Source organism: Pseudorca crassidens, chromosome X (assembly GCF_039906515.1).
Source record: "Pseudorca crassidens isolate mPseCra1 chromosome X, mPseCra1.hap1, whole genome shotgun sequence".
NCBI lineage: Eukaryota > Metazoa > Chordata > Mammalia > Artiodactyla > Delphinidae > Pseudorca > Pseudorca crassidens.
In genome coordinates this window covers 14,121,219-14,148,480 of record NC_090317.1, presented here as the reverse complement: position 1 = coordinate 14,148,480, position 27,262 = coordinate 14,121,219, and the positions used below count along the sequence as shown (strand labels likewise).

Genomic DNA, 27,262 nt, shown 5'->3' with positions numbered 1-27,262 from the left:
CACTTTATACAGTGGGATACTCTTAGCCAGAAAAACCTCTGGTTTTCATATTTACCAGTTTTTAAAATAAATCACCATTTCCATATAATGGAGTAGGATAAAATTATGAATCTTACAAACATAGTCAACACTTATCAATATGTCTTCCTCATACAGAACTTGGATATCTATCCATCATACTGATTTGAGTTTAAGCATTACCCTTGGAAGTTGAAGCACGCACTGTATGTCAGGCACTGTTCCAGGCACTGAAAATAGGTCACTGAACAAAATAAAGACCCTGCCCTCAAGGAGCTGACATTCTAGTAGAGAGACACAATAAATAAACATGTACATATTCATTCAACAGAAACAGTGAACAAAACAAAATTCTTGCCTGCATATAATTTATGTTCTAGTATATGGATACAAAAAACATACAAATAAACAGTTTATTCAACAAATATTCATTGAACATATTTATCATGATTTGACCTATTTATACATACTACATAAATTATGGACAGTGGGAGATGGAGAATAAGGGGGACAATGTGCTATTTTAAATTAGGGAAGCTTTACAGATGAACTTATTTGCAAAGCAGAAATAGAGACACAGATGTAGAGAACAAACGTATGGATACCAAAGAGGGAAGGGAGGGTGGGATGAACTGGGAGATAGGGATTGACATATATATACTAAATAATATGTATAAAATAGATAACTAACAAGAACCGACTGTATAGCACAGGGGACTCTACTCAATGCTCTGTGGTGACCTAAATGAGAAGGAAATCTAAAAAAGAGGGGATAGGGCTTCCCTGGTGGTGCAGTGGTTGGGAGTCCGCCTGCCGATGCAGGGGACGTGGGTTCGTGCCCCGGTCCGGGAAGATCCCACATGCCGCGGAGCGGCTGGGCCCGTGAGCCATGGCCGCTGAGCCTGCGCGTCCGGAGCCTGTGCTCCGCAACGGGAGAGGCCACAACAGTGAGAGGCCCGCGTACCGCAAAAAAATAAAAAAATATAAAAGAGGAGATGTATGTATACGTATAGCTGATTCACTTTGCTGTACAGCAGAAACTAATACAACACTGTAAAGCAACTATACTCCAATAAAAATGAATTTAAAATAAATAAATAAATAAATTAGAGAAGTTTATTTGATAAGGTGATATTTGAATCGGGACCTGAGGGTAGTGAGAGAGGGAGCAGTGGGTCTAGCTAGGGAAGAGGAGTCCAGTCTGAAGGAACAGCCAGTGTGAAGGTTCTACAGCAGGGGAGGCTTGTCACGATGTGAGGAAGGAACAGGATAAAAAGCACTGTCACTTGAGCATAGTGAGTGGTGAGTGAGAAGCTAGTGAGTATGGGGAGGGTGCAGTCAGACAGAGAGCTGGGGGACCATGTCACAGAGGGTCTTACAGTCCATACTAAAGACTTTGAAGTTTGCTCTGAAGAAGCCATTAGAGGAATCTGAACAGAGGAGTTATTACATGATCTGACTTACATTTAAAAAGGATGAGTGGAGAATCGAGTGGGGAAGCATGGGATGTAAGAAGGAAGACTAATTAGCAGGCTGTTGCCATAATCCAGGTATGAGAGGGGGAACCTAAAAGGTAGAAATGGAGGCGATGAGAACTGGCTTGGTTCTCAAGCTGCATACATCCTGAAGCAAAAGCCAAGATCTGCTGATGCACTGGGTGTGTAATGTTAGAGAAAGAAAAGACAGAGACAACTCCAAGGATGTCGACCTGAGCAACTGGAAGGATGGGGTTGCCATTTATTGAGATGGAGAAGCTTGTGGGGTAGAGCACATCTGGGGAAGGGATATGAATATTTCTATTTGGACAAGCTAAATGAAGGATGCTAATTACGCACCGAAATGGAGATGTTAAGGAAACAATTGGAAATAAGATTCTAGATTCTAGATAAGAGATCCAGGCTGGAGGATTTGGGGAGTCACCCATATATGGATAGTATTTACAAGTCATGAGAGCAGTACCTCAAGAGAGTAAATATAGATAAAGAACAGATCCAAGAACTGAGTCCTGGGGCCCACCAAAGTCTAAAGGTGAAGAAGATAAGAAAGAATCAACAAAGGAAACTTGGAAGGATTGGCCAGTGAAGGAGGAGAAAAACCAAGAGAGTGTGGTACCCTGGAGGCCAAGTGAAGAAAGTGTTTTTAGGAGGAAGGGGTGGTGAATTGCAGCCACCGCCAGGGTTAGGTCAAATAAGAGGAAGAGTGAGGACTGGACACTAGCTTTGGAAATGTGGAGGTAACTGGGGATTTCGAGAAGAGTAATTGGGTGGAATAATGGGGGGGGGGCTGGCAAAAGCCAGACTGGAATAGGTTTACCGGAGAATGAGAGAAGATGAGGGGAGATGCACACACAATTCTTTGAGGGGTTGTGCTGTAACAGGAAACTAATAAATGGATTGGTAGCTGGTGAGGGATGTATAATCAAGGGAGATTTTCCTTATTTAAATGGGAAAAATGAGAGCATGTTTGTATGCTGATGGGGATTATATGTTAGGAAAATATGATGACATAGGAGGGATCACTTCTGGAGTGATCATCTTGAGTAAGAGATGTGGGATTGAATCCAGTGGAAAATTGTAAGGGCTGGCTTTATATAGGAGCAAGGAAAAAGTGACATAATAACGGGGGGAAAGGCAGAGTATGTAGGCACAGATATACGTGGGTAAGAGATAAGCTGGTGGAAGTACAAGGGAAATTTTATTTTCTATTTTCTCTGTGAAACAAGAATCTTAGCCTGAAGAGCGGGAGGAGACATTCAGGATTTCAGGAGAAAGAAGTATGAAACAATTAAGTAGGTTGGTATACAAGTAATTCAACTAGGGAAATTCTAAAATACTAATATGGAAAAGGAGGTAGAAGAAGAAGGCTTTATATATGCTAACATATTTAAATCCCTCAACCTTATGACTTAGTTTTCTATTACTATCCCCATATTACAGATGAGAAAACAGAGTCAAGTCAGCAATTCATCTGTGTAGTAGGCTTATTGGGCAGCATGGATGGTCCACCAATGATCAAGAATTTAAAGTGAAATCAGATGGTGGCATTGTGTTCACTTCCAGCAGCACTTGTACAGATGTTGAATCGGCAAAGATGTGAATTTAACGAAGGCGGGGGTGTTGCCAGTGATTAACAACGGGGGGAGAGAGGGGAAGTTGAATTAAATTGATAGTGTATGAAAGAGTGATTATCATGATGAATTGTGTCACCTAAGCAGGGGAAGGAGATAAGTGAGGAAGTGGAATTGCTAGAGTCTGGGGAATAGAAAGAATGAACTGTATAGGCAGAAGGTGGTAGTCAAAGAATGAGATGCTTGAAATTGCGTTGGGGGTAAAGGCTACTTTGAATGATAGTCTAACGTTTTCCTTAAGAGTGGATGGCTTAGGTAGGGTGGACAAGATCATTGGAGAAGCAAAGTTCAAGGAACTGAGAGGTCAAAGCACTTGACAGTCATCTACACGGACACTGAAATCATCAAGATTTACAGCAAGAGTAATGTGGGGGGTGTTTGTCAAGGGGCAATGGATATTAGTGTTGGAGAGAATGATAATCAAACACAAGAAACACTCCCTTTATCTCCTATTCATAGAAGGTACAATCAAAGCAGGACTAAAAAGTGGTGTATGGCCCAAGGGTAAACTAAGAATGGAGAAAAAACACTTGGGAGTTCTCACGGTTATGGTTCCGAAGACCACCCAAAACCCTTGCCATTTTCCCAAATAATCAGTTCACTGTTCCTATCAATTTGCTACTCGCGAACTTCCGCTGCTATGAGCCCGTTAATTCTATGGCTACTCTCTCGTGCCCTTTTTCCCCAATGAAGCAAACTAGACTCTGTATGATGCAAAAGCAGGGCTCAAGCATTGTGATAGCTCCAAACAGAAAGTTTGCTAGATATACACATTTTTTAAAAAGTCCTAGTTGCCTAGTCCAAGCAATAGGATTTACTCTACACAAAGGCAAAAGATAAATGAAATCTAAATCTCTCTTAAATTTGAACTACTCATGATTTCGTCACGAAAATCTTGAGAAATCGTAATAGTCATCTGCTACATTTGAAACTACGCTCTATACCACACGCAACAGTAATTCTGTGAAAGGAAAATTCTTATGATTTTTCTATCTTATTATTTAATTAGTATATTTTCACATCGGGGCGATTCTGATCATCTAATATGCATCTTAGTGACAATGTCACATATTAATTAAATCAACACACAAACAAAAGGGAGTGAAAAGCTGAAGTAACTTAGACACTGTCTAAAGGACACCCTGTTTTGCTTTTTTATCTTTTATAAAGGTAATATAATAAAATTAATTTTGGAAACTTTGATAAAGGTGTAAAAATAAGAATCGCATATGATTCTACCATGCAGTAATAACCATTCTTTAATCTTTTGGGGTATGTGCCTCTTTTCTAGGAAATGAGAGCCAAGAGATGGGGCCTGAATCCTCTAAGAGGTTTTGTTCTTGTTCTTGTACCTTCTCAATCTTTGCATTTTGTAATAATTCAGGCTCCTGTTAAATTATGGAGAAAATACGTGCTAGTTGTTAAGGCATCATGACTATTAATGAAAGGTTTTGCTCTAGATGAGAAATAGCTGTTTGGAATGAATAAAAGCATCTTCAATCTGCAGCAGAATGGCTTAGTATAGAGGTACTGGGGGGTGACCAAAGATTAGAGACAGCAGAACAAAACATAGAGAGGAAAAAGCTAAAAAGCCCATACTTCAGTGAACCTGCAGCTGTTTGGTCCTTACAAGATCTGACAGCCCGGCAGCCTAAGAAAACAGGGTGAGCTGAAACTGGCACAGGCGAGGTTTATGGGGCCATTCGAGGTTCGAAAGCGTGTCAAAAAGTGGATGGGATTAATGCACTTGGGAAACCCAGTTAAATGTCTAGCAATGATTTATTTCCATGAATATATGTTTTCTTTCCCTGTATGCATCACTGAATTCAGAAAGCCTTAACTGGTCCCTCAGTCTCCCTATCTATAAAAAAGGTAGGCTGTAAAGGGAAAATGGTACATTATCTGAATTTGAGTAGATCACTTTTGTGGAGACGGTAGTGATTTCCTTATAAGGAATTCACAAAATTATGAAGTCCTACCCATAAATCAGCCAATCAGAAATTTAAAAGGTTGGGGAATATGATTAACATTGCCAATGGCTCTTTCAAATTTAGTTGATTCCTTCCCAGAGAGCTTTTCATACTTCACTACATCATGCACGGCCTGTTAGAGTCATGCACTGATAGAACATCTCTGCAAAACAGAAGAGTGGAGCTGGTGATGAACTATGGGTTGATCTCATAGGAAATAAAGCTGTGTTCCAAATAAATTATCCTGTAAAATGGATAACTAAGCAGTTAGATTCAGTCATGTCAGTTTTTCTTTTAGTATCTCTCATGTGTTCTGTGTTCCTTTTGATAGATGGCTATACCACTCACACCTGTATCGGGTCCAAATCAAAGCTAGAAAGAGGAAAGCGCTGACTGTGAAGCTATCGCGATGCCCTACCTGTGCACATTTACGACTGGGCCATGTGGTATTCATGATAGATAGGTGAGCCACGGAAATTCTGAGCTCTGAGATGGTCCCAGACTTATATAACATGAACTTGCACGAGTGTAGTGTTTTTTTGGGTTTTTCCACTGCTATTCTTCAGTTCATTTAACTTAGAAGAGCTTTCAGCTCATAATGAGCAAAGAAGTACACTCAACCGAGTAAAACAGGATCACAAAGCACCCACGAGAGATGGTTTTCCTTATAAAAAAGTTTCATAAAACACTCAAAAAAAAACCCGATTGCCTTTTCATAAGCTGCACTTATATGCTAAAATTGAATCTCAGACTCTACAATTGCGCGAGCCTCATGAAAAGTTTCTGAAACTTCTGTTACATAGGAGGATGCCTTAAGTCCAATGTTCGTTCAGCCACAGTGATGCGGAGGCAAACATTTGTTGAGCACCTATGTATGTCAGACAATTCACAGAAGTAATCTTCGTGAACCTCAGACACATATGTTGGGTTGGCCAAAAAGTTCGTTCGGGTTTTTATAAGATGGTACAAAAACCCGAACGAACTTTTTGGCCAACCCAATAATACCCCATGTTTTAGATGAGGAATCTGAAGGTCAGAAATGAAAGGTAACTTGCCCAAGGTCACACAGTGGGCAAGTGATAGTGAAGGATGGACATGCTTAAGATGTTTGTACTGTGTCTCAGGTGTGGGTTCGCCTAAGTCCTCTATTTTCCGTGACCCTATGAACATGGAAAATAAGGATGTTATAATTCTTTCCCTTACATTCCTATAAATGTATTATGAGATCGAAAACTTGAAGCATTGCCATGTCTAAGGAATATTTACACTGCCCCTAAAGATTGTACCACTGAGGTGCGCTGTGTCCCTAAGACAGAAAGAAAACTACTGAGAGTAGAAAGTTCCATGGTGAACCCTTCAGCATAGTCCTACGAGTTAAATGTGCTCAGAATCCCCATAGCTCCTAACAGAATTATATACATCTCCATCTTCAAGTATATTTTCAAAGAAGGGACCTGGGAACATTGATCTCACTGTGTTTCTCTACAATGAAATAATTTGTGCAGAAATCGGAATTTTATGACAGATTCTATGTCCTCTAAAAGTTATCTTTAATTTTACTGCCACGTAGAGATCGATGAAAGCAAGGAGACTATAAACTATGAAACAGCTTTTCCTGGCTCATTTATGAAGGAATAGGACAGAAGTCCTCGGGTTTAACTTTCAGAAATCCCAAAGGCCAGCATTTTTGGTTCTCGAGGAAATTCAATATAAAGGAATAGATAAGCAAAACTAAGTCAAATCTGGTACATTAGACCTTCTTCTCCCTTCAGACCACCAATGTTTGGATGTTTTATCTGCTACCAATTCCTCCAAAGAAATCTCAAGCATGTTTTCTTGCCAGAAAAAGTGATATAAATTCTAGGGAATCATGACTTGATAAATTTGTAGAAGAGAGAAAATGCCCATGAATGTATCAGAAGCTTGCTGATACTCTGTAGTAACACTAACAAAACCTGTTAACATAGTATATAACTAGGGTAACTTTGGGTGTAAATTTGTTTTAATTTGACCTCTGATTATATATTTGTTAAATCGTACATATTCAGTTATGCTCAGAGATCCCTTTTGATAAATATCAAGTTTTCAAATACTGTTTTACTGGGTTTGGAATGAAACTATAGAATGGATAATTACTATCCGAGAGAGGAAAGCCTCTAACTACCACAATTACCCACATTAATTCAAATTGCATGAAAAGAGAAATAACAAATGTTTAGAAGACTGCACTATGGGGGAAACTAAACAAACCAGCACAAAGAAAAACCTGATATTAACAGAGGGAGGAAATCATGTATTTTCTCCTGTTGTATGGGGTAATGAGATGCAAGCTTTGAGTCCACTAGACTTGTTTCCCGGGTCATTACCAGTGGGCAGGAATACAGGCTAGGCAAGTGAGCCCTTCATTAGGTGATGTAATAACTGAGTGCACCACAAAAGCCTATTTCTAAGCCCAAATGAGAAATTTTCGCAGTTGAGAAATACCTAGTTATGTACCTTACCATTTTCAAAAGCTGTCTACCTCCCTTTATATAAAGCAAATTGCCATATTTTGACACCACTCACACATTCATTTATTACATGAGTCACAGACCATGGAAATGTGACATTTCCCACAGTTCAGCGGGATGAATAGCAGGACCATTAAGCGGAGGCGATTAGAAGACACAGACAGTCATCCTTTATTGCTCAAGCCCAATTACGTCCCCAGTGGAATCCTAATGGTACTTTTATATAAATAAACCAGATAATCAAAGGCAGAGAAAAAGAAAATAATGTTATCATGAAAGATTCATTAGAAACCGATGACAATTGTTTTGATCACAAGTAGAAAATGACTGTTCCTTTCCCCAGGTACAACCCATCTATTTCAAAGATGATACCCCGCCGACCAGTACTGAGGAGCGTTCATTAGATCTGCACTCTACTCAACACCATTGCTGAGGATTTTATGAAAAAACTTAATGATGGATGCAAACTTGAGGCATTTATGGCTTGCAAAATAGATTCCAGGAGTCATAGGGATCAAATGTAATTTTCCCATTTCATATAAGGAAGGGAGCTGCCTGAGTTCATACATTCATTTGAACAGGGCTTAGAAGATGCATCCTCAGCCTTCTAGCTCAGCGTGCTCACCTTGTAACTCCCCGTGCAACTGTGACATTACTACTTGTTCAACCAGCGTTTCTCACATATAATAACAAGGACATGATTAACCAAGTGGCATTTTATTCATCACTATTTTGGAATGGTGACAGAGACTTGGTAAACACGCAAGCCTCCATGAGGAAGGGGGAAACCCACGTGTAGTCTGGCTCTCCACATGGTTCCTTACTAAACTGTGCCATTCTTGATTCAGTCATCTCTTACTATGTAAATGAAAGAAATCATATCTTTTCTCTCAATCTTCGGCCTCTAACATAGCGAAATGTTCTTCTGTCATTTACTAAGTGTTAGTAAAGCGCCTGCCAGGTATTTAGTAATGAATTTGGTATGGGGGGAAATATAAAAAGAGAAGGCACCATTCTCATCCACGAATAGCTTAAAATATGGTTTGGGGGTGCCCAACTTACACAAGAGAAACATCTGGGGGATAAAAGAGGTACATGAAAATATGACACACATTCTGCGCTGAGAACACAAAGTGAGGCCCTGTGATGCTCCTACAGGCTTTTATAAGGTTGTAACATTACAAGGAAATTGTCTGATATTATCAGATACTTCTTTAATCTCTGTATTTAAAATTGGCTTAATGAAGCCAAACAGAGTAGGGCCTTAAAGATGTGTAATCCAGCTTCTATCAAGGGACCTCTGTTAAATAAAAATTTGAAGACTGTAAGTTCTCCTGCGAGCAATTCAGGAGAGAAGGGAACGACTGAAGACAAAACAAACAATGAAGCAAAAACAAACAAGATAGTCTATCTCATTTGAATTCAGAATGTCACACTTGAAGGGAAAATGAACTACCAGGTATTCTTATAAAAGCGGGAATAAAAATTGAGTTGGTAAGGAAGCTTCTTTGAGCAACCACAAAGACATACAATAAAACTGTCTGGACGAACAATTTTCCCTTGAATTAAGTGGGATGGCCACATAATTGTTTGGGGGACTACAGTCGGTATCATAACGGCAAGAAAAACTTTCTATATTTCTGGAAAATATATGAATCTGCCACAAGGTTGTATCAGAGGTGGTGATGCTGAAATTCCACAGAAGATTGAGATGCGTGAAACAACTAAAGAAAAGTTCATGTATGTTGCAAGAAAGCCACTTAATATTTCTTGGCCACACTGCCTCACATATAAACATTGCGTACATACCTACGACTTCTGGAACCATGAAGAATTCTTTCAGCGTGACTCTAGGCCACAATAATCAAAAAACTTTTAACGGACAAAAGGACGAATTTCACGTTACTCTTTTTTGGTTTATTTGTTGTCACAAAATATACCTATTTTGACTTTGCATTTAATCCAGCAGTATAACATCGTAACCCAAATATAGCAGTTTTTCCTGATCGTTTGTTACATACACATACCGTGATGTAGGCAATAGGGCCCGGAAAGAAGAAATCACCATATTTGATATTATGTATTTTGATATTATTATTACACTGGGTTGTCTCTATAATTCTACCGGTAGGGTCCTAGAAACAGGAAAAACTTAGAATAAAACTCCTTTTATGACAAAGTTTCTTTCTCATGACACAAACTAAATTCTCTCAAATGGGATGCTCCTTTACGGAAAGAGTACATTTATATCAAGGGTCCCCCATGGACTTTTGACTCATCATGGATTCTGGTAAAGCAGCTCTGTACATGGCTTCCTGAAAGATTAATTTCCTCAATATATTGAATGAAACACTGGTTCATGACGAAATGGTAATGGGTTTGGTGGCAACAATAATGACAAATAAAGGTTTAATAAAATCTCATAAAAAAGACAAATTTTCTCTATTACTGCTGTACTTAGATAAACTCTCCATGAAAAATGTTATTGTTTTTTAATGTCTTGCTGCTAACTTTTAAGAACAAAGTTTTATCTTAAATTCTAAGAGAAAATACATTATTTACGCAAAAGTGATCCTGGTTGGGTGAAGCCATATGCTAATTTATAACCTATGAAATAGCCATTCATTCATTAAGGAATTAAATGTTGGTAACATTCAGAAAAAGAAAGTGTTATTATAAAAGTGAAATGGGAACACGACGAACAATTTGTGAAGTAATTAACTAATGTGCCAGAAATGAGCAACTTGCTGATGAGACTTCCCAGGTTTTTTCACAGTGGGTCCTACTTTCATTTCCCCTAACTTGAAAACACCAGATGAAGTTTGAGATCCGTCAGGCTGAGGACTGCTGAGCCATTTAAAAATCAGGATTTAATTACTAATAGATGCTATTTACTCAGGAAATCAGTGGGTTGGTATCTCAAACTATTATGACACATTTCATATAGAGAGATCTCTATACAAATGATAGCGAGGTCTCGGTAGAATTTCTTGGATTACTGAAATCTGGGTTTGATGAAATCTATATACTGCTAGCTAGAAAAATTATATCATATTAAAGGGATGACTCAGAAACTGTACGAATGACACGTATACTTCAGGATCAAGCAGTTACACACAGAAAAATGCTAGAATGTATGTTTGTAAAGCCTCTCAAAGGATGACTTAAGTCACCATTCAACGATGCATAACAACACTCCAGGAAATAACAATAATAATAAATACTCAATTAGGCATGGATGGTTAAAGCAAAGTAAAAATCCAAACCCACTAACTGTCCATCTTCTTTCAGCATGCTTTTGTTTTCTTCATAACAAGGAATAAATTTTATTTGGCAATTTATTATTTTAATATCGTTCAAATTTAAGTATTTTTTATGTTTTAAAACGCAACAACATGTCTACAATTACCTTCTACTATGGAGAGTAAAGTTGGGTTTTGGTGAATGGCAATTTTTTTTAATCTTTATTTTATATTGGAGCATAGTTGATTAACAATGTTGCGTTAGCTTCAGGTGTACAGCAAAGTGATTCACTTATACATATATATGTATCTATTCTTTTTCAAATTCTTTTCCCATTTAGGTTATTACAGAGTGTTGAGCAGAGTTCCCTATGCTATACAGTAGGTCTTTGTTCGTTATCTATTTTATTTATTTATTTATTGTTTTAACATCTTTACTGGAGTATAATTGCTTTACAATGGTGTGTTAGTTTCTGCTGTATAACAAAGTGAATCAGCTATATGTATACATATATCCCCATATCCCCTCCCTCTTGCGTCTCCCTCCCTCCCACCCGCCCTATCCCACCCCCCTAGGTGGTCACAAAGCACTGAGCTGATCTCCCTGTGCTATGTGGCTGCTTCCCACTAGCTATCTATTTTACATTTGGTAGTGTATATATGTCCATGCCACTCTCTCACTTCGTTCCAGCTTACCCTTCCCCCTCCCCGTGTCCTCAAGTCCATTCTCTACGTCTGCGTCTTTATTCCTGTCCTGCCCCTAGGTTCTTCAGAACCATTTTTTCTTTTTAGATTCCATACATATGTGTTAGCATACGGTATTTGTTTTTCTCTTTCTGACTTACTTCACTCTGTGTGATAGACTCTAGGTCCATCCACCTCACTACAAATAACTCAGTTTCGTTTCTTTTTACGGCTGAGTAATATTCCACTGTACATATGTGCCACGTCTTCTTTATCCATCCATCTGCTGATGGACACTTAGGTCAGCATGCTTTCTTACATCAGCATTTAGTCAGTACAGTAACCACCCTATCACAGCACCGATCAAATCTCATTATGGTTCCAATTTTTAAACTCAGGCAGCTCACAATTATCCTGACAAAAATGCCAAGTACTTCCCTCTCCCAAAAGGAAGATCGACCATATAAAAAGACTATTGTATAAATGCTTCTATATTTGCCATTTAAAAAAAAACCACTTTGTCAAATATTCTGACAGAAAATTCTAAGTAAATTAACAGGAGAGCCTGAGCTTTAGGTATGTGATCGAACAATCTAAAACCTGTTTGCAGAGCTACCTGTATGAATATTCGCACAAATGGGCAAAAAAAAAAGCAATGATGGTAAACTTATTTGAAAAGATCTGCCATCGTACAATCTCCTCTACTGACTCATTGAATTTCTGCCATATTACGGCAGATCTTTACCACTACGGTGGGAACAGGGATTACGGTGCCTGGGCCAGGTGCTCCCACACTGTTGACCCCTGAGGTTGGAGCACCGCCCTTACAGCCTACTCAGAATGTCAGAGAGTACTAATAACCTTGTGGAAGAAAGAGTGTTTCCTCTTTCATTTTGGGTCCCTGAAACTAACAAGACTGAGGTGTCCCCGGCTGTCAGAAGGAAAGTTCTGAAACAAACCTAGACGAGAATTGTTTCAAAAACATCTGGAATTCTTCTATTTCTTTACTGTTATTACTCCTCACCAGTTTGCTTGCATCCTTTGGATGTTTGGGCGGTACACAGTTACAAGAACAACACTACCATCCAGGCAGCTGGTTGCCAAACTGCCTCTCTGTGTCCACACAAAGGAGCAAGCTAGGAGACCAGAGCCCTTACCTCTCCGACAGCAGGAACCATGGAAATAGAATGGACTTGAGGACACGGAGAGGGGGCAGGGAATGTGTTATAGATGTTGAAAGACAAACAAACAAAACAAAACACCCCCCACCCTCACCTTGATGCTGAAATCCACCAGTCTCGCCAAGGCTTGAGAGGTTCAAGGCAGCTGCCGTTGAGGATTGGCAAATAAAAGGATGAATTACGGAGTGGAAAAAGGCCCCCGTCAGAATCTGGAGAGAAGGCACACCGAAAAAGCTTCCAAATCATGTAAAATAAAACACTGCTCTGCGTGCCCTCAGTGTGGACAGAAATCAGGCCAAGGTCCAGAGCAAAGAAAAGTACTGAGCAAAACCACCCATCGCGGTTCTGTCGATCTCTTTTCTCCAGGTTAGTTATTGCTTTGAATAAAGTCTCCTGCCTAGATCAGAGACACGGGCACTTAATGTGTTTCCTGAGCCTATTATCTTACGTGAAGTTTAAGAATTGTGAGATTCAAATACCCTTGTGACATAAATAATGCTTTGATTTATGGGCAGCCCTACTGGAAGCAGAACTTTTTTTGTCTGAGCAAATAATTCTCTTTGGGAATAGAGAAGTACAAAGAAACAAAGTCAGCTGGCTAGGTGGCTTCCCTTGCTGATAAGGATATTAAGAATGAAAATATAATAAACAGCTTTAATAAATGTGCTTTTTATCCACTTGCTGTCTCTAGTGTTAAACGCCTCTCTAACCAGCCATCTAATCAGAGAGAAATGGTCCCTGAGTAACAGGGATCTCAGAGCAAGAGGAGATGGGAGCGTCAAAACCTCGCTCCATTTCCTCAACAGTGATGAAAATCACTGGTAGGAAATGAATTCCATTCTGGATAAATGAGCACTTGGTATTCCCCCAAAGATCAGATGTTAATATATCTTGCATATTGTAACTCCAAGAAGGCGCATCTCTATCTATGGGTCAGTATTGTTTCTCTTCGCTATGCTTACCTACTACTGCAGCATGACATTCCAGAAAAATGGAGGGGAAGATGTCCCCATGTCATTGTCCAAACACGTGAGTTTGACTCTGATATACCTTGAAGCTTTGGTTGGTTGAATCCACTGTAATCCATCTGTTACCCAGGTGGGAGATTTTTTTTAAAGAGTTGCACATCTATAAAACTTCTAAAGCACTTCAACTTATATCTTTTCTTGATATAACTGAAAACCATTTTCCCACTGCATTCAAGTTTACCTTGCTAGGACATATAAACGTGGTCTTAATGTGATCTGCTGAACACTATGGTGTCAATCACCCAATATATATTCAATACAACTGGTAAATTTCCATAATGATGCCCCCCTACTCACCCCCATCCCCAAGGACGTTCGAATTGTTTCCCTATACGGATTTGCTTACAGTGAGTTCTAGACTAAAAATAGCATTGCCAGGCTGTGGAAGTTGGGGAGAAACAGTTTATGCTGATCCGTCCAGTAGATCAACTGTTAACAGTTAGGGCTCTGAACTTAGGACGAATTCCATGTGCAATGTAAACTCCAGCCATTGTCAGTAGAGATCAATGTGATCATTGGGCTGCCTAGTACCTTGTGGATGTTCCACAGATATCTGGTCACTGATTGGTTGATGAAGCTCCTGGACCATTTCAGGCCCAGATGTGTGACTGGGCTTTCTCAGACTGGAAGAATGGAGGGAGTTTTCAGGAAATCTTTACTTGAAAGGTTATGATAACACAACATTGTAAATCAACTATACTCTAATATAAAATAAAATTTAAAAATAAAAATAAATAAATAAAGGTTATGATACAGTATAGAAACACTCAGCTTCAGATCTCCCCGAGGCTCTGCCTCTAACTTCTTCAGCGCAAAGGGTCTGCAAAGTGTTAACACTTGTATTACAGGAAATCATTGTTATGATGTGGGCAGGAACCAGGGAATACCGTATACAATATTTTGGAGATTCTTTAATCAGACCAACAACCAAACATTTTTGTTGTTGTAGCCTTGCTGATTTTGTGACCAGATTATAGCAATGGATTTGTTAGGCACAGGATTTTTTGTTATACTATTTGCTATATACAATGGAGTTTTACCTGTTGGCATCTCACTTCTGAAAGCTATCACTGTCGTTTTCTAGTGTCTCTTTGTCAATTATGAGACTATTATGGGATGATTCACACCCTCCCTCTGTTAAGCATTTTTCATTCTCTGTATTATTATAGTCTACATTCTAACACCTTGGGGCAGTTATTTACATTTGACTTTTCCAAATCTCTATAATAATTTTTTTCTCAGGTAAAAATGGACATCATCTCTCATTTTGGCTACTCCTGTTTTATGCTGAGCCAGAATTCCTATAGAGCCTACATCTGAGGCTCTTATGGAAGGGGATGTTATATATCATGGCTACTGGCTGTATGTAAAATCTTTCCAAGAAATGAATTGAGGCTTTTCCAGTACTTTCACTTCCAGGAATGTCAAAAGCAGTTAGTATCAGAGTATCTGATGAACAACTTAAGCAGAATTTTAGCACAGACGTGTTATCTATTCACACATTCAGCCTGGGCAAAACATATTAAATATATTAGTTGGGGGCTTGCCAGTTATTAACCTTGGTTACAGCTATTAAAATGATCAGAGAAATGCTTTCATTTAAAGTTTCCCTGTTCAGAAGTCACAATTCCCTTTAAGCGGTGTAACCATTGAAACCAGTGCTATTGCCTTCATTTTTTTTCTCGTGTCTCAGTAATTCACTTTCTTATGTAATCTTGAAACGTTAACACTTGAGAGAATGCATGAAAAGTTATAATTGGGCCCTTTCACGTATTTTAAATATTCAAAAGCCTTGACAGAAATAATGTGATTTTTCTTTACTTTTTGTTATACGCATCTTTATTAATTATTTTAATGAATATTTATTTAAAAGATAATTTTTGCTGGGTATTGCTCTATGTCTAAGAAGGGGGTGGAGAAAAATAAAAACAGTTATTACTTAGTGAGCATAGGATTTGGTAGGTAAACTATTTTAAAATATTTGAATTTCACGGAAGAAAAAGGATAGCAAGAAAAAGGGTCTTGATGGGCTCTGTGTTTTTCTATCACATGGTGGATTAAAATTATACAAACAAGAAGGCAGGGACTAAAAACAATGTCTGCACCAACACATGAGATTCACTGAATGATTAAAGGAAATACAGCTAAAAAGTCTTATTTGCTCTGTTTTATAAAGCTATCAAGCATTACAGAATATGTTGCCAGAGCAATCTCTAAAGGTATTACACGTTCAGTGCAGGGTATGTATTTAAAACAGAATTATTTTAGGAATTCCAAAATAACTCATCCCGTAATAGCAACAGAGCAATGAGCATAAGATTGGTTTCTTCCATTTGTCTTTCGTGTATGTGTGTTGTATGCGTGTGCATATACGTGTACGTGTGTGCATTATCTCCTTATACCTGGTTTTACTGGCTAAAATTCTTCTTTGTTATTCTTGCCAATTATTTTATTCTTTAGCTCCAACAGACTGGCTTTTTTCCTACAACTATGAATTTAGCTTCTGAGTTAAAGCCATGAGACACTCTTTTAAATATGTACCCCATGACCTTTCATTTGGATTATTTTTTCAACTTGGCCTCAAAAACGCAATACAGAGCCAATCTTACTCTATTTAGCCATGACTACTACTGTCTCCTTGATTTCTGAGGAAGTATCATCATCGGTCATTTTTTCCATCTAAGAAACTAAGACCTTCACCCGGAATAATTTCTCAGTTTGGTCATTATTTTTTTTTTTTTTTACAGAGAGCATAAAGAGAAGGCCCTTGACTTTGAAGGCACAACCAACCAGAGTCATCTAATTTCACATCCAAATAATGTCAAGCTAGATTTTCTTTCACATTTGAATGAAACTTCCATTAACTGCAAAGAGAACTAAACATGTGAAATAATCTGTGACTTGGGAAATCTATTTTGGGTTTGAAAATTATGCTGATTCACTGGTATTCTGAAGGAATATCTAAGACGAATACAGAAAGTTTGGTATATTTTTCAATACAATAATTGTAATGACCTCTAATTCAATAGCACCAACACAATAACTACAAAAGCCTCTTTAAAACATAAAGCTTGTCTGCTTGAGCTTAGCAGAGCCATTCATTAGCAAATAAAATCTGCTTGTTTTCTCTGCTTTTCTTCCTGTAAAATAATTCCGTGTCTACATTTTCCATTTTTAGTGATACCACTCAGAAATAGGGGTGTATGTGTACAATTACCCTTACAATCCATTAGTCTGAACTGAAAATGCCCATCAAAATTGTTTAACCCCATAGCCACTGAAAATGAAAAAGTTTTCTAGATGTAGGTACCAAAATTGGGAATCTACGTTTTCAGAGTCAACATTTTTTAAATTTTATATTAAACAAATCAAATTCAACAATTTGTGAATTAACTGAAATATACAAATAAGCTAATGCTGTAAGTTAGAAGTTAGAATTTATTTGTGTCTACTCGTTTTGCAGGGGGGTGATATATATGATGGCTACTGGCTATATGCAAAACCCGTAACGATCATTTTCTTCTATATTGGATATGATAGCGCTCATGTTCATTTTAAATATATTTCCTTTTATAATTGAGTCAATCCCACCTCCTTAAAGAGCTGTAATGTTTAAACCAGTGCCCTTGCATTTAATTCTACTGAATTTATAAGTCTCTGTGATAATAACCCCAAAAGTTAAATTATACGAACTTGCTGATACACAGATTTGACATAACTCAAACATTTTACATGCTACAAATGTTTGCTGGGAGAACATTCATCACTCTGAAATGATCGATGAATTCATCTAAATTTTAACATCCTTTCTGTACTACAATATGGTCTTGAGCTGTGAAGCCGTATCACTGAAAATTAGATCTTAAACTGTCATACACTAAAATCAGAGGAACTAAAGAAACCTGCAAATGAGTAAGGTCGCAGTTGACAGCGAAATGTCCTGAACATCTGAGGCATGTTAACATAAACCAAGACCCCACACATAGTATGAAATCAAAACATGTATCAGAACTGATTTTAATTCACCTGGACGATTTAAACTAACTTTCCATTAAGTAATGGTATGGAAGCCCAGTGACTAGAATGGTGAACCCAGGAAATCCTTGCTGTTGGATCCTATTTTCTATGACACTTGTTCATCTGGGGAAAAATGTGTTAAATTTTCTCTACTTCAATTTAGCTATCAGTAAACTTATATGGCCTATCTAAAAAAACAATGGTCATTTCTCAATTTATTGACTAATTATCTTATTTTTCTTAAGAGATTTGGGATACCTGAAAATATAATGTTAAAAGCTGGGTTCTTCAGAGCAGGTATTTACTCAAAGTGTCTCCCAATGGATTGTTTACTAGGTACAATAAAATAAAATAAATTTTAAAAAGCAAGAACTACACAGTGGAAAATCAGTCAACATCTTGAATGGATCATCAAAATTAACATCTGTGAGGGGAGAAGAAACTTGCTAAGTTTAAGCTAAGTAAAAATAATTCAATAGAGAAGGAAAATATGCCCCCTTAGTTCAGGTTCAAAGTCTGCCTGGGGCCCTGGGATCAGTAACACACACTGCCTCATTCCCATGGCATCAGGCGGACTCTCAGAGAGACCTGCTTCCTGGTCTTGCATCTAGTTTGCTCTGATAGTCCCAGGACCATAAAACACAGCAGTGAAATCACTCCTAAAAGCCCTCTCTAGAAATATCTGAATGGAAAAGGTTTACTTGTCAAAGGATTTCTACTTGTCTACACATGTTAGCTATCCCAACAACAACCCAAGCAGCACAGTGTACTCTGGAAATGGAAAACTAGTGTTGAAGAACAGGAAATAATTAGGCAGGGAAAAATGCTGCTGCCAAGTTCTGGAATATTCCAAAAGCAGAAGAAAATGCTTTGGGCTCAGCTTTGAATCTTTATTATCTTGTTTCTAATATCTGTTATTACTCCTCTATTAAGATAGTTACTAGGACATTAATAACATTTTTACATTTAAGACTCTTGTTTTCCTATAGCGAATGTTCCTTTATTTCAAGCAGTTTTGAAATACATATTACAAATAAATGGCTTTATACTATTAAGTTTTCAGGAACTCTCAAAAGCTTGTGTCCAACTCATTATTCTTAGTAAAGGAAAACCAAAGGTATGAACAAAGTTCTCTATACACAATGAGTAATAATTTCCTTACAGTTCTAGAAAGACGTAGTTATATCATGGACAAAAGTAAATATGTTATGAAATAATGGCTAATTATGAGTCTCTGTGCCACAGATGGTTTCTCACTGCCACTTGAGCCTACATCAAGTCTGTCCCCCATGGCAACAAGGAAAAAAGGGAGGGGGAAGGGTGCAAGAATCCTGAGATTAATCATGGAAAGCAAATTGCTATCTCTGTAGCAATTACAATGTGGAGGTATTGTTTCTTTATTTAATGACCAAAGGGGGTAAGAAATGGTAAAAGTGTAAAACTGAATTTAAAAGAAATCGAGGAGAAAAAAATAAAAGAAATCGAGGGATGTAGAAGCAGAAATGCAAAAGAAGATAGAAAAAAAGAAAAGGAAATAGAATAAGGAATCTCTCTGAAGGATCAGCATTTTCTTTCATCTCAAGAAACAAGCCTTTAGAAATGTAAAGGCAATTTGTTTACAAGAACAGAAAAAGAAGGTCAGCTTCAGAAATTTCAGATATAGGACAAAAGTGCCTGTAAATTCATGGTTTCTGACTTCATTGCGGGGGTGGGGGGCAGTTCTCAGTGCTATTCAGCAATCATTTTTCTTAGTTGTCTATCAGTGGTTTTCAACCCAGGCTACACATTAGAATCATCTGGGGAGCTTTGGAAAATACTACTGCACAGACTCCACCCTCAGATATTTTGATATTATTGGTTCGTGTTTAGCACAGAGAATGGAATTTTCCTAAAGGTCCTCAGGTGATTCTAATAGGTAACTAAGCTTTGTGAACTATCATCTGACTAGGGGGGTCAAGAAACTTTTTTTGGTAAAGGACAAGATAGTAAGTAATTTATGCTTTGTGGGCCACAAGGGCTCTTGTTGCAACTATTCAACTCTGCTGTTGTATCGCAATGGCAGCCATAGACTTTTGAATGGGTGTAACTGTGTCCCAATAAAACCGTATTTACAAAAAGAGGTGGTAGGCTGGATTTGGCCCATGGGTCACAGTCTATCCACCCCTGGTCATTAGACTGTTTCCCCTCCCCTTTCCTAAAACAGCTGTTCCAAACCGTCACCTATGTCCTCCCTATGCCTGATTTTTGGCAGATGACTCTCTTTCCTGTTTCAGTGGGAAAATACAGGTCATCTGGCTAAAAATTCTTCAACTTCCTTGTCCATCACCTGCAGACTTAGTACACCTACGTCCGCATCTGTCCTCATCTCTTTGCCTCCTGTTGTAGAAACAGCATCATCTCTTCAAGGTGAATCTAATCCTCTTACTTCTACTCAGTTCCATCACTCTCTCTGACTCCTTTGGGACCCTACTCCACAAAGGGTCCCATCTCCTATGTCTTTAGCATCTCCCTCGGTACTAGCTCTTGCCCTTCAGCTAACAAATATATTCAAGAGTTTAAACCAAAGAACCCTCCAAGCCTTCTTCAATCCCATGTCCTCCTCTAAATACTCACCCATGTCTCCCTTTCCCTTAGAAAGTCTACACCTACTGCCTCTGCCTCCTCTCTTCCCATTCATTCCTCAAGTCACTGCAGTCTGGCTTCTGTCCCCACTACTCCACAGACAGTGCTCTTGCCAAGACTGCTGAAGACCTTCATACGGTGTATTCCTAGTTCTTGTTTTACTTGTTTTCTCCGAAGCTTCTGACATTGTTGACTCTTCTGAAAACTCTCTCCCCACTTGGTTTTTGCAATGCTATGATATCTGCCACAATTCGTTCTTTTGCTGCTGGCCGCTTCCATGCTAGTACTGTCTAATATTATTCGACAGACTCTCTTTTCTCCTTACGCTATGTATTCCTCAACTCTTCTCGTGGCATCAACCACCACCTACATGTGGTAACTCCCGCATTTTATCTCTAGCTCACATCTCTTCCTCAAGCTCTAGGTTCATATTTTCAAACATCTATGTCAAGCTGTACTCAGGTATCTTTTTTTTTCCCCCCAATCTGTAGTTTTTCCTTTATTCTCCATCTTGGTTAATAGCTCACCATCAACTCAACTGCCAAAGGTAAAACTCTCACTCTCCCTCAGGGACCCTAATAACCACTGCTGTGCAAATTTTAAAAAATGTCTACCTGAGGATACTTTATTTCCATCTGTGCAGTAAACGGCAACTATACATGTTCAACCATACATGGTGTTCCTACTCTCCCTCCAAATCCAGTCAGCCACCAAATCCTCACGATTCTACCTCTGAAATGCCTCGCAAATCCCTCTCCATTCAGCCATTGCCACTGAAAATGTTCTAAGGCAGCCCTTAGTCAGCCCTCACCAAGATAATTTTCAATAACCTCCTCACAGATCTTTCTACTTGCCCATATCAGTAGCCTCTACTTCCTTTTCTTATTTTTGCTTCCTCCCTAAGGTCTTTGTCCAATCTTATTTTCTCTTTGTTAACAAAACTGCGTACAGTATTTCAGTAGCAGAAGTGCCACGGTTTTATGTAAGGGAAGCTTTCCCTTTGGTGACCCTCTCTTCCTGATGAAGCAAGATATTTCATTTAGCTTTTTGGTCTTGTGTTGTTGAAGTCACTAAGACAGACAATATCCTGAGAGAGTCTGAGTACTATATATATATTTTTTACTTTTATTTATTTATTTTTTTGCGGTACGCGGGCCTCTCACTGCTGTGGCCTCTCCCATTGCGGAGCACAGGCTCCGGACGTGCGGGCTTAGCGGCCATGGCTCACGGGCCCAGCCGCTCCGCGGCACGTGGGATCCTCCCAGACCGGGCCACGAACCCGCGTCCCCTGCATCGGCAGGCGGACTCTCAACCACTGCGCCACCAGGGAAGCCCAATATTTTTAAAAAGATGATAATAAATGGAGTACCCACTGAGGATAGTGATCAACGTGGTGATGGGACCCCAAACCACAATCAGTAAGAAGTAATGAGAAGAACTGGGTAATTTATCCTAGAGAAGATTCTGATTCTTTCCTGGAGCAGACTAATTTGGGTATTTCTTCCTCTACGAACTCTAGGATTATCAATCAGACATCTCTCCTCCTTAAAGAAAACCTCGTTTCTTTTCCTTAATAGGAAACACTTACTTAAGGTTTCCCTTCCTTAATAGGAAATGCATACAAAGTGGTCCACATTTTGCTGTATATTGGCCTGCCCACCAAAGAAAGGCAGCCCACCCATCTACAATGCTGATTCCCCTGGAAAGCCTTCCTTAGAAATGAGCTCACGTTGACATTTACCATCTGCTAGAATAACGGTCAACTTGAATGGTAGGCTATGAGTTTTTGACATCAATTCCCTACATGTAATACTGCATGCCCTCATTTTCTTGAGTGGGAGCACGTGACATACTGCCTAACTTACATGCCATTTTCTCATTTTAACTTACATATTATTTGCCAACTGTTTTAAAAAATTTACTGTTGCCAGATTTTTAAAAAATCAACCTTTCTCATCAGGGCACCGCAATGGTGACCACACAGCTCAGTGAAATTCTGGATGCTTTACCAGTAATGATTTCCTACGCCATCCGGTATTTACCTTCTCAAAAGTATGCCCTGTATATTCCATTTCCTTCCCATACCTGCATAGTAGTTGCAGAAAGCAGTCATTTATTTTATGAAAAACCTACCTTTGCATCTGGTCCTGATGAGGTAGTCTGTTGATCTAAATGAGGTTAATTAAAATCCTTTGTTACTAAATTATCTTAATGCACAAATCTGAAAGACAAATCCCCTTTCCTATCGTTTATAATAATGGCCATGTATTAATAAAGTGACAGATGTCATGAAGTTCGCAATAAACTCAAATCTTGCATTTGTAAAAAAGAATAAAACCCCTACATTTATTAAACAACAAGACAGTTGAAATGGCCTGATAGGAATGCTGATCGTGATCAGGATTTGAAGATTACGCTTCCAATCTTTTATTGTGGAATCTGAAATGCACTACCCAGTTTACCAAATGAATAGGCCCTTTGGTCTCACTCTTCTCCCGCCCCTCTTTCCCATCTTGGTCTCTGAAAAACAGAGTTATGACATGGTTTCACCAGGTCTGAGAGTCTTTCTACATACCTGGCTTTGAAATAAATTTAAGGAACAGACCAGGGCAAGAGTGTTTAAAGGTAACCACTTTTGCAGTTTGAGGAATAGATTTCTCTAGTCATGGTAATAGCCTACTTCAAGGCTATCTAGAAGGAAGTTTGAGAAGCAATTTTCTCCATTTTTAACATCTTATCCTTTTCTTAGAATATATGAAGTTCAAAACAAAGATTAAAAAATATTCACATATTAAGTAAGTGGTCTCCTGTACTCTGTATCTAGATCTACTGCTAAGAATAAAATCCTAACCCTGGTACTGTACCATTTCTGCCTATGTTTAAGTGTAAAAATTTTAAAAGTTTAATGTGGCCCCAGGTTCCTAGCTGAACTGTTGCCTACATTGTTTATAAATTTCTTGGAAAAAGTTTCATTTTGTACTCTGTACATTATAAACTTTTAAGAAAAGGCAAGCAGGAATTTGCAAGGAGAGATTGAACTGTGCTTGATGGAAAAACAGAATTTAAAGTAGAGACAGCAAATGTGACCTAACTGAACTGAATATAAGATACAGAAACACTTCTAAAACTGTTCTTTATGTCCTAGAGTTGATTTGAGGATGAGGTTTCATTAATTTCTTTAGGAGTAAACATGGATAAATATATGTTGAACTGAGTTATAGAAATGGCTTTGCTTCCCACAGCTGCAAAGCACTACAGCAAGACAGACCATTATATCATATGCTACACAAAATAACAACCCATATGCCAATGTATGCAAAAATGTGTAATGAATCTTTGAATTTTATACCCCAAATGCTAGCTTCAGATGATTAATTAGTGATAGACATAATTTTCACTGGAAATTAATGTCTTTTCAAAGATATTTCCATCCAGACCACTCTTCCTCAAATCACACAAATCTGCAATGATAACACATATGCAGCCTATTTCACTTCGTATCAGGTGAAAACTAGAATAATCAAAACATGAACACAGTGACAGGCTTACCGAGGTGTACAGGTATCCCTCGCTGTTCATTGCCAAATACAGCTTGGTCTGAACTCCTTGAATAGCCACCACTCGAAGACCCACAGGGATGAGGTTAAACAGAGCTGCAACCAAACAGAATGTGAAAACAAGGTTAGGATTTCGAATTCCATAGCTTTTCAATGTTTCCAGCAGGACTGTCTGGTCTTCCAAAAGTAATGTGTGCTTGGTAGGAATATTCATATATATATATATATATATATATATATATCCAGATAGATAGGGCCTCTTCTACCTTTCAGTATTTTTTTTGTTTTGTTTTTTTTGCGGTACGCAGGCCTCTCACTGTTGTGGCCTCTCCCGTTGCGGAGCACAGGCTCCAGACGCGCAGGCTCAGCGGCCATGGCTCACGGACCCAGCTGCTCCGCGGCATGTGGGATCGTCCCAGACCGGGGCACAAACCCGTGTCCCCTGCATCGGCAGGCGGACTCCCAACCACTGCGCCACCAGGGAAGCCCCCTTTCAGTATTCTTGATTCATGGTTGCAGTCATACAACGGGGACTATAGCTACATATTTTTAAACACCCCGGAGAAAATGGAAGACAATTCCATGGTTTGTATAGTGTTGGAGGTGGGAAATCTTGATGCTTCTGTAAAGATCCAGTTCCAGGAATTGGTCTACATATTAAATAGCTTTATTTTCAACCAGCCAAGGTTTTAAACTGCTCCCTTAGACAACTGCTGAAATTCAGACACAGATATGATCTATCAGCTGGGGAGAGATTCCTAGAATCTTAGAAAAGACACTAGTCCAACTCCTTCACCTAAATTATCTGTATTATTTCCGACGCAAGCACAAAAAAAGAGTTCCAGGCCTTGAAAAAAAAGGAGTCTTACGTTCCCACAGTAGTATTTCTTAAAGAACATTTTCTAAGATTGGGTTGAGATAGGTTGTCTTTTAGTCTCTGGGAGCAAAGGTTATAGGAATAAAAACAATGAACTTGAGAGGTTTATTTATTTCATTTTTTTTTCCTAAATAGTTGTAAGTGGGCAGCTGGCTGGTGCCCAGGAGGCCTTCATTTCTCCATTTGAAGGTTTGATTGCGTGAAACTTACACCCCGGCTCTCCTCACAATCACACACCACTCACTGGATGAAACCAGTGGGCGTCTTCCCCCTACCAGCTGTCTACTCCCTCCTACACCAGGAATAAAAATAAAACAGTACATTTTTAAAACGTAGTGCTTGCCACACACATCTTTTGAAAATAGCCTGTGCACCTTTCTCTCAAGAGTCCTAGACCAATGTTGACGATTTTTGCCTTGGTGTGTAAGTTTATGGAGGATGATAAATTGGTCTGCTATCATTCCTGTGAACGAGAACGTAAAGCAGTCACCCCGTGGGTAAGAATAGTTTCTCTCAGATCTCTTATCTTGGTGTATGTATATTCTACTACAGTAGGTGGGGTTACAGAGTTGAGAAATATTAATGAAGAACTCAATATTCCTTGGTGAGCCTACAATGTACCTTTCCCTTAAAGTCACGTGTCACCAGAGAGGAGCTAGGACATTGTACGGTTCAAAATACAAGTGTTCCTACCACACGCCACTGATGGCATTTCATTCAATACTCATCATATTTGAAGCTGTGCCCTTCTGCTATGTGAGGTGAAGGAAAGTAATTGCACAGACTGCGAGCCAGGATCTAATGCTATATTTGACCATGCAGTGCCCAGGAATGAAGTCTGATCTCATTGAGCATGTCACGTATACGTTCTATCTCTTTCTGTTGATGGTACCTTGCTCACGGCAGGTGCTCAACACACATTTGTGGACTGCTAGCAATCTGCATGGTGAAACCATGATAATATTACATTTTTGGAATGTAATAGATCACAATCCCATTATATAAAAGCTCATAGTTTTAAATTCTGATATCTAAAAAACCAAATGAAACCAAACAAAAACCTCCATATGGGTTTGGCTTAAAAGCCAAACCACTAGACAACTAGAACACCAGTGTATGTCTGAATCCTAGTTTAGTCAAACTAATAGATGATAACAGATGATAGATGACAGGTAATAAAGGGCGCTCAGAATTGTTTCTAGAACTTCAATTTTTACAATATTCTGAACCTTCTTAGTTCTCTGAATGCAGGTGGTAACCAGCAAAAAACAGAGAAAGAGAGAGAGAGAAATATTTGATTTTCACCGTGTGCCCCAACTCCTCTCTGATGTGGGTTTTAATGGGCAATAAAATGCTTAAGTCCCAAACATCAGATAGCAGTAGGAGGAAGAGAAGCAAAGAACATCCGTAACCCATGCCCGGCATTATGTATTCCTGAATAATGGTATGAACTCTATAGCGGCCATGGATTTTTCACTACGTACCATAAATTTCTGTGAAGCCTGATTCAGAAACAAAAAATACCACTCTAAAATAAAAAATTGAAGAGAGCAGCAAAAGTGGAGAGTGACGGGTGATACCAGTCCAATCTTTTTTCTTTCGACATTCAAGATAGATCATAAAACAGGTTTGTTTCAAGTCTGTCTAAAGGGACAGTATTTCCAGATAAAAATGCAAAGAAATTACATCAAGGGTGAGCTTGCACAGGTTCAATATTCTCCAATATGCCTTTGCTTCTCTAAGTCTGGAGTACTTTATGGACTTAAGATATTATTTTGATTAGGATGAAAATATGCTGAACATGAAAACAATTGATTTTATTTGTGTATCTAAAACACATTCATTAAACACCTAATATCTTTTTCCATTTCTGCCAAAATTTTGAAGATTTTAATAAATAAAAGGGCCTTCGTTTCTTGTTTTCTGTTGTGTCTACGTAAAAACAAACTCCTTCTACCTCGAAGGGACCATTTTTCTCAGAGATGTGCACACAGTTGGCACTCAGTGTTTGCCGAATACGAAAGCGAGGCCATCCTTTTTTATCAGTTGGGTTAAGATCAATTTCTCAAAGGGAGTAATTTAAAAAGTATATATTAATGTAGATTGGAAAGAGCTGACCCATTGAACTGGTAACACTACTGGAGTTTTGAAAGGAAAGCTGCCTATTCTAACATCGCCCTCATTGAACCCATGGCAGATATAATACAACCACTCCCTTGAAATGTCTATCATCTTTTCCTTTTCAGGGGGCAATAGATAATTTACAATGGTTGACTTGCTCATGATGAGAGTTTATCGGACTAACATTTATCATTGTACTAAAGCTACCTAAGGTCAGCTTGAATGCATAACATCAAACATATGTTTTCAGAAACAGATGTATCTGGGTAAACGTGAACTGATTTGTTTTACCATGATCTGGCTTACCG

At 38.7% G+C, this 27,262-nt stretch overlaps 1 protein-coding gene across 5 annotated transcripts in view; it reads right to left on the bottom strand.

The window, feature by feature from the left end:
• The window catches only part of FGF13 (fibroblast growth factor 13), a 520,908-nt gene that overhangs the window by 35,102 nt on the left and 458,544 nt on the right, over window positions 1-27,262 (bottom strand). For all 5 annotated transcript variants that reach the window (XM_067722448.1, XM_067722447.1, XM_067722451.1 and 2 more), the window contains one exon: window positions 23,949-24,052. In XM_067722448.1, the coding sequence (XP_067578549.1) occupies window positions 23,949-24,052 (104 nt within the window). The remainder of the gene's footprint in view (window positions 1-23,948; window positions 24,053-27,262) is intronic.